At 37.2% G+C, this 12,610-nt stretch overlaps 3 protein-coding genes across 6 annotated transcripts in view; 2 read left to right on the top strand and 1 right to left on the bottom strand.

The window, feature by feature from the left end:
• LOC113038752 (mitotic-spindle organizing protein 2) overlaps positions 1–12,610 on the bottom strand; it is a 1,160,083-nt gene that overhangs the window by 67,423 nt on the left and 1,080,050 nt on the right. The gene's annotated exons all lie outside the window — the stretch shown is intronic.
• LOC113038747 (syntaxin-2) lies at positions 469–3,734 on the top strand. Its single transcript, XM_026196385.1, has 9 exons — positions 469–583; positions 858–923; positions 1,052–1,151; positions 1,322–1,396; positions 1,792–1,865; positions 1,960–2,068; positions 2,290–2,363; positions 2,452–2,589; positions 2,811–3,734. The coding sequence occupies exons 1-9, from the start codon at positions 554–556 to the stop codon at positions 2,973–2,975; spliced, it is 831 nt and encodes a 276-aa protein (XP_026052170.1). The 5' UTR covers positions 469–553; the 3' UTR covers positions 2,976–3,734.
• Positions 4,470–12,610, top strand: part of LOC113038708 (RIMS-binding protein 2) — a 50,461-nt gene continuing 42,320 nt past the window's right edge. For 2 of the 3 annotated variants that reach the window (XM_026196326.1, XM_026196324.1), the window contains exons 1-3: positions 4,470–4,765; positions 7,015–7,151; positions 11,925–12,068. In XM_026196326.1, coding sequence (XP_026052111.1) covers positions 7,026–7,151; positions 11,925–12,068 — 270 coding nt within the window. In that variant the 5' untranslated portion in view covers positions 4,470–4,765; positions 7,015–7,025. The remainder of the gene's footprint in view (positions 4,766–7,014; positions 7,152–11,924; positions 12,069–12,610) is intronic. The other variant, XM_026196325.1, reaches the window with a different exon arrangement.

Raw genomic sequence — 12,610 nt, 5'->3', positions numbered from 1 at the left:
CGTGCTATAAAATAATGTAAACTACATGGACATGCAAATAATAAAATAATAATACTAATAATAATAATAGAGTCCAATCTGAAACTTCTGCTCTTCACGAGAACTGTAAAGCAACGCTTTTGTTGTCTGAACAGTAACTTTTATTCACACAGACACACTGTTTTACTTTTGTTTACCTTAATAACAGAAGTGCTATGATATCTGATCTCTAATATGTACGCGTATATAATATGAAATGTGAACGACGATGTTTATTCATCACACCTAGATGTACGGAAGTAAAATAAGGCGGGGCTATCTGTTTTTGTTAGGGTTTATAAAGTCCGACTCGATTTTCTGCGAATCGGTTCTTTGGAATAGTTTGAATCAATTCTCGGTACACTTCGAATGAATTGTTCAGATCATAGACAGTGGCCGATTTTGTGAATCATTTCAATTGGTTCACTGAAAAGATTCAGTTCAAAAGAACCATTCGTTCACGTGAGTTTACCAACGAATCATTCTGTCATGCAATTGCGTGCTGTAGCGGGTGAGAAATTAATCTGAAGCCAAAATGAAGGACCGTCTGGGAGATTTAACAGCCGTGAGACTTCAGATTATTTCCTACATTTATGTTATTTTGATGTAAAATACTATAATAAGTCACGTTTTATAGGTATACTTAGTTTCGCTATATACAGCTTGATAACATGAATTGATCCTTTATGATTAGACATTGTTGCCTTATATCATGCTTTCTGTTCAAACAAAGTTTGATACGCTGAAAATATTTAAAGCCAGTGGTTTATACGACAAAAAGGTTCCAGCTGTCTTCGTGACTTTTTTATTTGTTTTGACTGTAACCCTTCCCCGATCAGCTCTGCCATGACATCATCATCGCTCCCGTAGAGTCCAGTGCTTTCCTTGAGGAATTGCTCCCTAAGGTCTGTTTGTGTGCAGTTGTGTTTGAACATCTACATGCCTTTTTTATGTGTTGAACTGTCACTTTGTCTTTGCATTATAATTGAAAACTCGAAGAATCGATTTTACTCCTGCATGTTAATGTGTACAGGTTAATGAGGTCCAGCAACTTATAGAGAGAATTTCCTTCTATGTGGAAGAATTGAAGCTGAGACACAGTACCATTTTGACAGAAATCAACCCACCGAATTGTGAGTACATTGAGTTTGTGTCTTTAGTTCTATATGCAATATAGGCACCTGTGAAATATTAGGAAATGTAAAACACTTTCCAGGTTCTATTAATAATTATTGTTCAAAAGGCTTGAGATCAGCTCACTTTTGCTCTGTGTTCAACATTTTTTGTCTATTCTTATTAACAGATGTGAGAGAGGAACTTGAGCAGTTCAACAGTAACATCAAGCACACAGCTGATGTAATCAAGGTTAAACTAAAAGGTAATTTAATTAAAAAAAAGGAAGTGGTTGGGGTTAGAAGATGTGATCATGTATACTGATCTGTGAAATGAAACACTTACAGGGGAAATCATTAAGATACGATTTGACTTGCAAATAGTGAAGCTCACTTCTGTTGTTTTTTTGGACATTTTGGATGCATGTATTTCCTCTTTTTCTAACTGTGTAAGTTATATTTTATCGCCTACAATAAATATTCTGCTAAACGCAACTTTATATCTTCTTGAAAGAAAGCAATCAACTCTATTGTCTTTGATTTCAACTTCAACTGTTGTACATTATCTTGACCAGTACACTCAAGATTTTTTTATCACTCACTTTGTCACTGAATCTTTTGTTTCACATTTAAAAACTTGATTCTGTGATTGTTCATACAGATTTAGAAGGAAAATTCTCAGAGTATGAGAATGCTAACAGCAGCTCTGTGTACTGTCGCATCCAGAATACTCAGGTGAGATGTCACTCTATTATAAAATCAATATTGTTCTTCAGATATTTGTTTAATTCATTTTTCTCTATGTATGTTTATTTTGTTTAATCTATAGCACACAGTACTTTCACTGAGGTTTGCAGAAATAATGAATATGTACAATCAAGAACTGCTATCTTTCCGTTCAAAGAGTAAAGATCAGATACAAAGACAGCTGGAAATCAGTGAGTAAACTAACACACTTACTAACACACCAGAACAAAATGTCTTTGGTCACCACTGTCCATTGTTATATTATATTATATTATATTATATTATATTATATTATATTATATTATTTTAGCTACACTACCATTCATTAATTTGGGGTCGGTAAGATTTTTTTAAAGGAGTTAATACTTTTATTCAGCAAGGATGCATTTTTTGCAAACTTGATTTTTTTAAGGTGGCCAGGTTGTCACTGAAGAGGAGACTGAGGTTTTGCTGCAAAGTAACAATCCTGCTGTCTTTGCCTCAAATGTAAGTTTCAAGATTAACAGACAGCTGAATACAATTTTCCACATACTGTAAGCTTCCTTTCAAATGTTAAATATATATTTGTGCGCAGATCAATTCTGGCTCCTGCATAACGGGGCAAGCACTGAATGAGATTGAGTTACGGCATAAGGACATTCTCTATCTGGAGGCCAGCATTCGAGAGCTGCATAGCATGTTTATGGATATAGCCACGTTAGTCAATAGTCAGGTACTGTAAGCTTGCTGGGGAGTTCAGTAAATGAACTAAAATTAAATGGTGCACCATAGAAAGTTAATAACAAACACTGCAGGGCTTTATCTAGAAATAATAGTTGATTTACACAAGTGCCTTATTGAAATCAATTTAATAATCAAATTATTGTGCATAAGTGCCATGGGATTATTACCTTGCCATATCATAATTGTATTTCACCCCCCTCTTTTTTATAGGGTGAAATGGCAAACAACATAGCAAAGACTGTGATGCAAGCTGGAAACTATGTAGATCAAGGGAAAGAGAACATAGAAAAAGCTACTGATTACAAGAAGTCCTGGCGGCTAAGACTGCCTATATTCAAGAAGAAAGCAAAACCAGCAACCAACAAGGGCTCTTGAATGAATCTTGAACATTGGATTCTGAATGCTGCTTGCTTTTGAGTTTTATGAAAATGGGGGATTCATTCTCCTTGCCTTTCCTTAAAAAACCCCATCGTGTCACAGTACTTATTCTACGTCCTGTATATCGTTTCTGCTTAAATGGTAAATGATTAAGCTTGCTCTCAGATAGACAGCACTAGCAGGATTTTTCTGACGCAATATGACAACAATCAAGTGTCAAGAGGTGTGTTTACATGGACTAATGTTCCTCATTAGAAACAATCATGCTATATACATGCAATACATTATTAATTTATTCATTTTCTTTGGATTATTTCAGCTCTACATCACCTCTTTTAATTCAATCAAACTTTTATAACTGATAATAAATGGTACATGTAAACATAGCGAATATAAAAGCCCAGTTAGACTCTCTTACATTTCATTTTGTTTTGTAAATACTTTTATTAGTTATGTGTATTACTTGGCGATTTGCTTTTAGGTTACTCAAAGTTCATCCAAAAATGGAAATTCTGTTATAATTTATTCAAACTGGTTGTTCCAAACCTGTATGATTTCGTTTTTTTTCTGTGGAGTGCACATCAAAAATGTCCTTGTATGTTTTTTTTCCATACAATGAAGAACTGTATGTTCTTCAACATATCTTCTTATGCAGAAGAAAGAAAGTCAAAAGCTATTTATGAAGGTGAGTAAACAGTGACTGAATTTTCATATTGGGTGAACTAACCCAACAATCATCTGTATTAAAAAAAGAATCTGCCAATACACCCTTTTCAGTGTCACATGGTCCTTTAAAAATCATTCTAATAGGCTTGGTGCTCAAGTAATATTTTATTCTAATTATCATTGTTGAAGATAGATAGATAGATAGATAGATAGATAGATAGATAGATAGATAGATAGATAGATTCAAGAGCAAAAGAAAACCACTCACTTATCTTTGAATATATTTGCAGTCCTGTATGAGATGTTTCAGTTACTTTCTTATTTTTTAATTAAATGTTTATTGTGGGAAAATACTACAATCCAGTTAGAGGTAGCTAAAATCTGTTGGTTTACCTCACAGCATGTGTGTAACCTCAGGAGGAAATTATGCTTTTAAAACATAGCCTACACAAATTTAGTCTTGTCCCACATGCAGACATGAAGATATTAATAGTTCTTCATTCCTGACAAAGGAAGAATAGCTCAGCAGGGACAAGTCTGTTGTTTCTAAATATAGATTTATACTTGTCTCACGCTAGCCTCATTACACTATAGGTGTTTATTATAGTTCTCCATATTTAAGCATATCAGACTACATTATTCTATCCATAGAAATACCTGCAGCATATGCTTTGTCTTCTGGTTCATTTCTTCATTGCTCATTTTGACTCATCTCTGTCCATCTTTACTTTGCCATATGGACACTCAGCAAGTAGCGACTGTTGTGGGAGCTGTAGGAGGGGAAGGAGATTTAGACGCACATACTCTGCGTCTTTGCTGTTTGTGTTGCAAAAAGCAGGTTATGCATCTTTCAGAAAAGATACACACCATGGAGAACAGGCAGTTTCTCTCTCCCTCTTTCTCTTTAATTTTGCACACTGTCTCACATTCACACTTTGTTCCACCTTGGAGAAAATGTCGAGGTCTCTCTCGCACTCGATCTTTCTGTAGCCTACCGGTTAACTTGTCAAAATGTAACAGATGTAACAGAGCACACAGTTTTCCTTAACATTGAGTTGGGCTGCTGTCAACAGGCCCTCAGTACGAGAAGAAGAAAAGACCAGCAGACATCCAACAAAAAGGTAAGGAAAGACATAACGTCTTGTACTCCTACACAACATATTTAAAATCAAGAGAAAAGTTCTGCAGATTATAACTTATAATTCTGCCTTTAGAGGTTGTTCGGGAATGTATGCCATATCTATCTATAAAAGAAAAACATCACTGCTATTTTCAAATCTGCGTTCGTTTGCTGGCACAGAGACAGTTTTTAAAGCGCTGCGCATTATAACCAATCACATACAATTCTGTTGAGTTTATGAATGCAAGGACCAATCAGAGGCGTTCAGATGAGTTATCGCTGAAACACGCTGTTTCGTCACCGCAACGACGTGAAGATGTACGAATGCGAGATATTAATTTCAAAGTGTAAACAGCTTTAGAGATTATTATGGGAGTTTGTGAGAGTGCTTGAACTCGCTGGACTGATGTGAAAATATTCTTTGATAATGTAAACGTTCTTTGTCGTATCTTTGTATAATGAAAGTGTTATAGGCCAGTTAGAAACTTAAAGTTTTTTATTTTTTTTTATTTTTTTTATTAAACCCACATTATATACAACGTCATTCTTATTTAAAATATTTTATGGTATTACACCCATATCTGGCAGGGCCTACTTAAGTAAAAAGACGGATTTTAATTTAAAGTTAACTTAATAGATTACACCATTAGGCTACTTTATTAGAGAACTTAACATAAAAGTGCCAAATGCACTTACTTGCACATTTCAATAGATATTATATTTTGGGAATATTTGCAATAAAAAAAAAAAAAAACAGTAGACACCATTAAAAAATTGGTAGCCTAATGGTTTACTGGTTAAAATGGGACTTGTATTGTTTAAACTGCAAACTGTAATGGACCCTGTTGGCCTCTACTGGTAACTGGTTACCTTCTATAGGTGGCTTGTTACAACCAATAAATCCAAATGGAATATGCCCCACACTCTAAAGAAACTATTTGTAATGTTTTTAATGGTTAAAAGGTGATAGTTTGTAATATTTGTCATTTAATTTGTTGTGGAAAACCATTAAAATGTTCTAAAATTATGGTTTTATTTTATTTATTTTTTTCTTCAGTAGGGACATACCCTATATCAGTTTGTGGCTTCTGTGTGTCACATGACAAGCATTAGAGCCATCCCCTACCCACCCCTCTACACTCGTGCCCCTTCAAAATGATGCCCACTGCCACAAAACTATTTATCAAATGAACGAAACATGATGAAACATTCATTTTAGTTGAAATTGTTATAGATTATGTCTAGAGATTGCAGCGACCAATGACTAGCATACACTTCTGCCATGTCAGCATACTGCAGAATAAATGGTAGCATTATATGCAGTCTAACAACAATTAGACTCTTCACATATACAATACCTATTATATTATATGATATATAAAAATTATTTACATTTTTTAGTTTTTTTAAACAACCCGCGTATACCTATATGCATATAGAATGGTGCATCAAACTATTTTTTTAAAGTAAGTAATAAATAAACTCCGGATTTCATGTGATCAAGGACTTAGATGCCCTGTTATGATGCCATGATGGACAGAAAATATACATAAATACCTTTTAAATAAAATTTTGCAAGGTCTGCCAGTAGGGGCCACTCATGCAACGTAATCAACGACTTACAGGCAAAGAGTCAAAGAGGAGACTGAGGGAAAGGCAGAAAAAACGAACTGGAACACAGCCCCAATAACAGAACAATAGTGAATCATTCACTTAACTTCTCCATTCAAACAAAGATTGATTCAGGAATGAAACACCACTACTGCGCCTGCGCTGTTCTGAAAAACAACAACTAAACCTGTTACCGTTAAGTGCGTTTTTCTCAGCACAGTTAAAGTTAAACATTACTAGGCTATAACAAACTAATAAAGCTTAAATCAATGTACTACTGGTGTATGTAAGTAAATGTATGTTGTAACTTAAGGCTGAATGCGATATCACATTGTACATAACCAAATGGGATATCACAAACACTATTAAAGCAAACTATTTTCTTAAAGGGTTCTAATGCTAAACTTAACAGCAGCTAACTTTATACATACTATTGCAAAAATTGCTAAGAACACGCTTTGGTTCTGAGAAAATACCTACCATCATATTTACAGTTTATCTTTTGTTTCGCTAGTTATCTAATGTAATGAGTTTCATAGCTACTTTACATTTTGGCACGATGGCCTACACGTTCAGAAACTTCTAAGGACCACCATATTGTCTGTTCGTGCAAGATGAAGTAGAATGCATTGTGTTAAGTGTTGTAGGAGATGCGAGGTCAAAGGATTGACGTAGAGCAGCTTCTCAGGCAGTCACAGACTGAACTGCTGTGGATCCAGCGACAGCTGTCAATCATAGCAACAGGAGATGCCAATCACGCCAGGGCCCGAAAGAAGGTGAGTAATCCTGTTAAATTTACACCTACACAATCCGATCCCTTATGGTTTCTCATACAAAATACTTCTAGTAGCAATGATGGTTCTTTTACACAAGGTGGCACCATCCTGCCATGTATATACATTTACGCAGCCTAGCATCCTCATCTACCAATAAGAGTACAACGAGCCAGCACAGTCGCCCCACCAGCCAATGGAGGGTGTTTGTGTCATGTGAGGAAATGACAGGTGATGCACGTAGACAGAGGGTGTGGTTGCAATGCAGTGTCCTATCAGCATCATCTTTAAAGTGTAGGCCTGGTCCCCTCCCTTGAGAATAGACATGCCATCTTAAACTGATGCATTTGTAGAGGACTGCCCCAGTGCAATGTTGGGGGGGTTGTAGAGGGGGAGAGTGCAGGCAGCACTACAGGAGCAGCTGGGGTTGCTTGGCAACAGGGCAGAGGAGACTGTTACACATTCCGTATTGGGAATCTGTTTCCATTTTTTTTTTTTTTTTTGCCTCCAACAAGACCTGTTTCCTCAGCGTAAAGAGTGGCTAATGGCCTGGATATGTCTACCATGCTGTCTAAGTAATCCCTCTTAGTGCCCCTGTGTGCATTAAAATCTGATGTAACTGTGTGATATTCCGAGACAGTGAACTTAATTTCCCCTTGTTTGGTGTCGCTGTGGGATGAATGGAGTTGAACGCCCCTGTTTTTCACCCTCTTTTTCTTGAGATAATGCAAACAAATCACAGTGGGGCAAGATAGCAATACCAACATTTCTAGGTGGCATATGGAGAACAAGATAACCCAAGATGCAGTATAACCCATATATGTGAGAAATAAAATATGGTGTCCATCTTGAGGTTCGTGAAGAAGACCAGGAGGAATGTCTTGCTACAATTAGTATGATTCTGTATTTCTTATATGCTAAACCTTTATATTTTTAGTTCAAATGGGAAGAATGGCTAATGGAAATGGCACACATGGGAAAAATGTATCACCATTTAGTAACTATATAAATAAAAGGGTTTTTAAATTGTGGAATTTGAGTGCAAGGATTCTGAGAAAATAGTTTAAGATGTAATAAAAAATGTAATAATAAAAAGTGGTAATTTAAAAAATGTTTAAATAGATAATATAATAAAACAATACAAATACAAATTTATTATTTTATTCTAATATATTAATAACAATACTCTTGATAGTTTGCAGAAAACAGGTTTCTACAGTGTGAGGTTTTTACTTAAATATATATTTTTTTCTAGATCATATTTTCACATATATTATCTGCATTATATTTAAGGAAGGGGTCGTTCACAAGGGGATCATATTATTTGGGCCTTCAAAACCCCAGATTATGGCACTAAAATAATACTAATAGCATTACTGAACATGATTAGATGCATTGAATTGGCTTTTGCAGCTTTAGAAAGGCCATGCGTGAAAAGGCAAATGATTTACACATCAGTGATGGGAGTGGCTCTACACTTCACTGCTCTCCGTGTGTGCAAGTGTAGGGATACAGAGATAAAGCGTGTGTGCGCACTGTAGGAGAGCAAGAGAGACTATATCGACGAGCATGCGCAATTCTCTATGACCGTGTGTGTGTGTGAGAGAGAGACAGAGAGAGAAAGAGAGCAAGAAAGGGAACGCACCGTTCTGTTGCACCACTCCTAGAGAGCCTGGAGACGCTCTCACACTGTCTGACTCCTGTTCCAGCTCAGGCTTCTGCAGGGACACACATGCACGCATGAGCACTGAGCCGCACACAAACACACACCACAGACGTGTCGTCACTGCCACTCCTGGCAGCCGGTGATATAAGGGAGTAGGAGCGCTAAGGAGAAGAAGGAGAGGTGGAAGCGGCTAGCATTAAGGTACAGTACACACAGATCATATTTGATAAGAATGAGATCAGTAGCAAAGAGAATGTGTGTGTAATGCCGTGCCGTTATGCCTACACGTCGCCCTTCCTTGGCTCAGTTCACAGCGTGCACTGGTTCATTCCAGCTCTGGAATACTGCAAAGAATGGCAAGAGAGCATCCTACAGGATATGGCATGATCCAGATGTGCAGGGAGACATTTGACCTGGCGGCATCTGGAGTCAGGTGGTGGATTGCGATGATGTCTTGTTGCTTAGTCTACAGGAAGTTCAGAGGATGCAAACACATAGATAACCTGAGGATACGAGTTGATCCGTGTTAATGTTTATTTTGGGGGGTCTCAGGCAACAGCTGGTCAAGGTCATGGTTAGGTGTAAAAATGCACATATTTTTTTTTTCTTTTTTTTCACTCCCACCGCAGTCGTCACAGTCCCCCGGGGCAGTCGACACACAGCTGGAGTGAAAAAGTGTTTCTTCAGTTCATTTTCCAGATCAATTCGCCATTATGGAGCTTCATTTGTTAATAGACATTACCCTTTTTTGGTTGGCTATCAGCTTGATTTGTTGGTCTAATGGCTCATTAGTTTCCTGGTAAATGCTTCCATCTCACTTGCAGGGATTCTCACTTGTTATACTGTACATGAGAAGTTGGATACATTGAGCTGTGTGTTTGACCAGCCTGTGTTTCCGTAGCTCTGCTGGCTCTGGTTTGGTTGGTACTGATGTTGCAGTAGGTTGACTGGCTGTGACTGAGTCTGCTAAAGTAATGTAGCATGCAAACCAGCTGGAGACCTGGCACACACACCACAGTGTGATTGGTAGTATTACTATTCTAATACAGCAGACTGTTTACTGAGATTATGTAAGATCTCTCAGTTCAATCCACACAGACACACAAAACAGACGCGAGAGCTTTGAAACACACATAATGTGATTGGCAACTGTTGTGTTTCTGGCATAGATACTGCAGACCAAAAGGCTGCCAGTTGATTTGAGTGTTTAAAATGTGTTTAAGGCTTAATTGTATGTGTGTCTCATTATTAATGATGCAATATTTGATCCACCATCTGTTATCAATGTTGGCGAACACACAAAAAGGCTAGTGATCCTTTTTTTGTTGCTGTTGCATTTTCTTTAAACTGAACTTCTTAATGTTTCTAGCTGATGCAAAATGTTAATTTTAAAGAGAAGGAAAAATATGAGATATGGGGATTGAGATGAAATATTATGTGCTACATTTTTTAGGTTACAGAATATAAGATTATAAAGAGAAATGGGGAGAGAGATATGATGACAAATGGACAGGAGCAGCTTTTCAGGTTGCATTTATGTGGGCCATGACCATTGCTTAGCTATATCTTGCTTTTAAAACATATAACTTTTCAGAGTTCAGTAAGAGCCAGATTGAATGTTTTCACTATATGTGCTTGATATTCAGTATTTTCCTAAACTGTTAAGAGGCTCTAATGACTGCTCTGCTCTGATTTTTGTCAAAGCATGGTTTTATGGTTGTATGTTTCGAGTAAATATATAGTAGTAATATATTTGAGAGTAGCTGTCTATTTCATAACACGGTTTCTGACACAGTAGTGCATTTTATTTAGCAGTAACAAATTAACTAATGGAATGCTGTTTAGTTTAAATTGTCCTATAGAGACTTTGGCACTGTGCAGCTCAGTAATGTTATGTTATGTTATGTTATGTTATGTAAATATAATTATTAATATATCCGGCTAAACAGATTTAGCACTGATAACATATTAATTATGTACTTCAAAGGACAATTTAGCAATCTCAGAAGGTGTAAAAGTAATAGAGAGTTTTTTTGGGAGAGTTTTTCTGGTATTTCTTGAGTGACCATGAGTAGGTTACATAGACTGGTATGGGATCAGATCCCTTCTAATGCAGTGTTTCAGCTTCATTACAGTGCCAGTGTTCCTGTCAGCACTACAAAGTTGGCAAGTATCAGAAAAAAACAAGCAATTGCTCGAGTCGATAACCTGTGCGATGCATAAGTAACATCACAAAGATTGATTTTTTTTTAAACTAGAAGCCTTGTGGTTACACCCACAGCATAAAAAGTTTCATTCATCTCTTTTTAAAGTGATAACCCACACAGATATAACTAGTAATGACTGTTTTCGAACAGGTTTTCTGAATCATCTGATAGTCCCTCACCATTCTCACACCTGAGCCAAACTTGCATCAGACTGCTCAAAGTAGCCCAACAGCAAACAAAAGTTCCACAGAGCCAAATTATTATTATTTTGCAGGGGAATACAGGCAAGTGGTTTACTTATAGTTGACATTCCTGAGATAAGAGGAACCATTTTAGAAACAAATGAAACTTAAAGGGCACCTATTATGCAAAAATCCCTTTTAAATGTTGTTTGAACATAAATGTGTGTTTGCAGTGTGTGTACACACCCACCATTCAAAATTGAAGTTTTTGTAACTTGTGTGTTTTTATTTTTACATAATCTTGTGTGTATTTAACATTTTTAAGTGCATCAAGACATGAAAGAGAGCTTAGTTTAGCACAGCTGCTTCTGTGCACGTGCTTCAGGTGTGTGTGTTCAGAAAACCATATATCAGAAGTTTAAACTGAGCTGTAAAGTCACAGCCCTATTCTGGAAAAGGGGGCGGGGCAGCAGCAGCTCATTTTCATTTAAAGATACATGTTGTATGAAAACAGCGTGTTTCTGCTTCCATTCAAAATAGGCATTTTCAAAATGATATTATAAATGATCTGTGGGGTAGTTTGAGCTGAAATTTTACAGACACTTTCTGGGGACAACTGAGACTTATATTACATATTGCAACAGGCAGGATTGTGTCCACTGTGTTCATCTTGAAAGTTTGCTTGGTAAGTCACTGCCCTGTCTGCTTTCTTCCCCTGCAGCTGAAGCAGGAGGCCCAGCCGTTCCACCTGGCCTCTCACGCAACTCACCATGTGAATCGCTGTCGCCTCCTAGAGGATAAGAACAGAGCTCTTCAAATAGAGCTAGCCACTCTCAGACAGCAGAAACGGCAACACAGATCTCTGGTAAGTCAGTTTGTGGTGTGTTTTTGTTTCTTATTTGTTCAGTTTTGGGCAAAAGTCACACTTCTGGATTTCAGCGTGTTGTCTAAAACTCCTCTTCCCTGGTGAGAAGCCTAATGAGTGATAGCAACAGTTGTTTTCTATAGGGTAAAATGCACAGGAAGTCCCTTAATCGTCTACTGTGTTCCAAGTGGTTTGATGTTGAAGCTGTTGCCCTGGCAACAAGCCCACTGGTGAGGGAGGACAGTTTGGTAATGGAAAACTGACAGACCATAATAATGGCTTTTGTTATAAGCCTCTGTTGCAACAGATCAATTTTGTCCCGCTGAATGGAGATGGGAAGTGACATGCACAAATTCAACTGAGCTTGAACACTGCTGAGAAAGTTTGCTGTACTTTAGAGCAGGGGTTCTCAAACGTCTTCATGAAGTACCTCCAGCACTGCATGTTTTGTATGTTTCCCTATGTCTTACTCACCCACTTCAGGTCTTGCAGTTTCCACTAATGAGTTGATCGGTTGAATCAGGTGTGATAACTAAGGGAGA

The sequence above is a fragment of the Carassius auratus genome, chromosome 21 (genome assembly GCF_003368295.1).
Source record: "Carassius auratus strain Wakin chromosome 21, ASM336829v1, whole genome shotgun sequence".
Classification (NCBI taxonomy): Eukaryota; Metazoa; Chordata; class Actinopteri; order Cypriniformes; family Cyprinidae; genus Carassius; species Carassius auratus.
Note: the sequence above shows the minus strand (reverse complement) of the source record. Positions and strands in the feature narration are given on the sequence as shown.

What these genes read in the sequence shown, in the direction of transcription:
- LOC113038747 (XM_026196385.1), top strand. Translation starts at nt 554, where the DNA reads ATGAAGGACCGTCTGGGAGATTTAACAGCC. An exon ending in GTCTGGGAGATTTAACAGCC is followed by an intron (nt 584 to 857) that starts GTGAGACTTCAG and finishes TTCCCCGATCAG; the next exon opens with CTCTGCCATGACATCATCAT. An exon ending in CTGCTGTCTTTGCCTCAAAT is followed by an intron (nt 2,364 to 2,451) that starts GTAAGTTTCAAG and finishes ATTTGTGCGCAG; the next exon opens with ATCAATTCTGGCTCCTGCAT.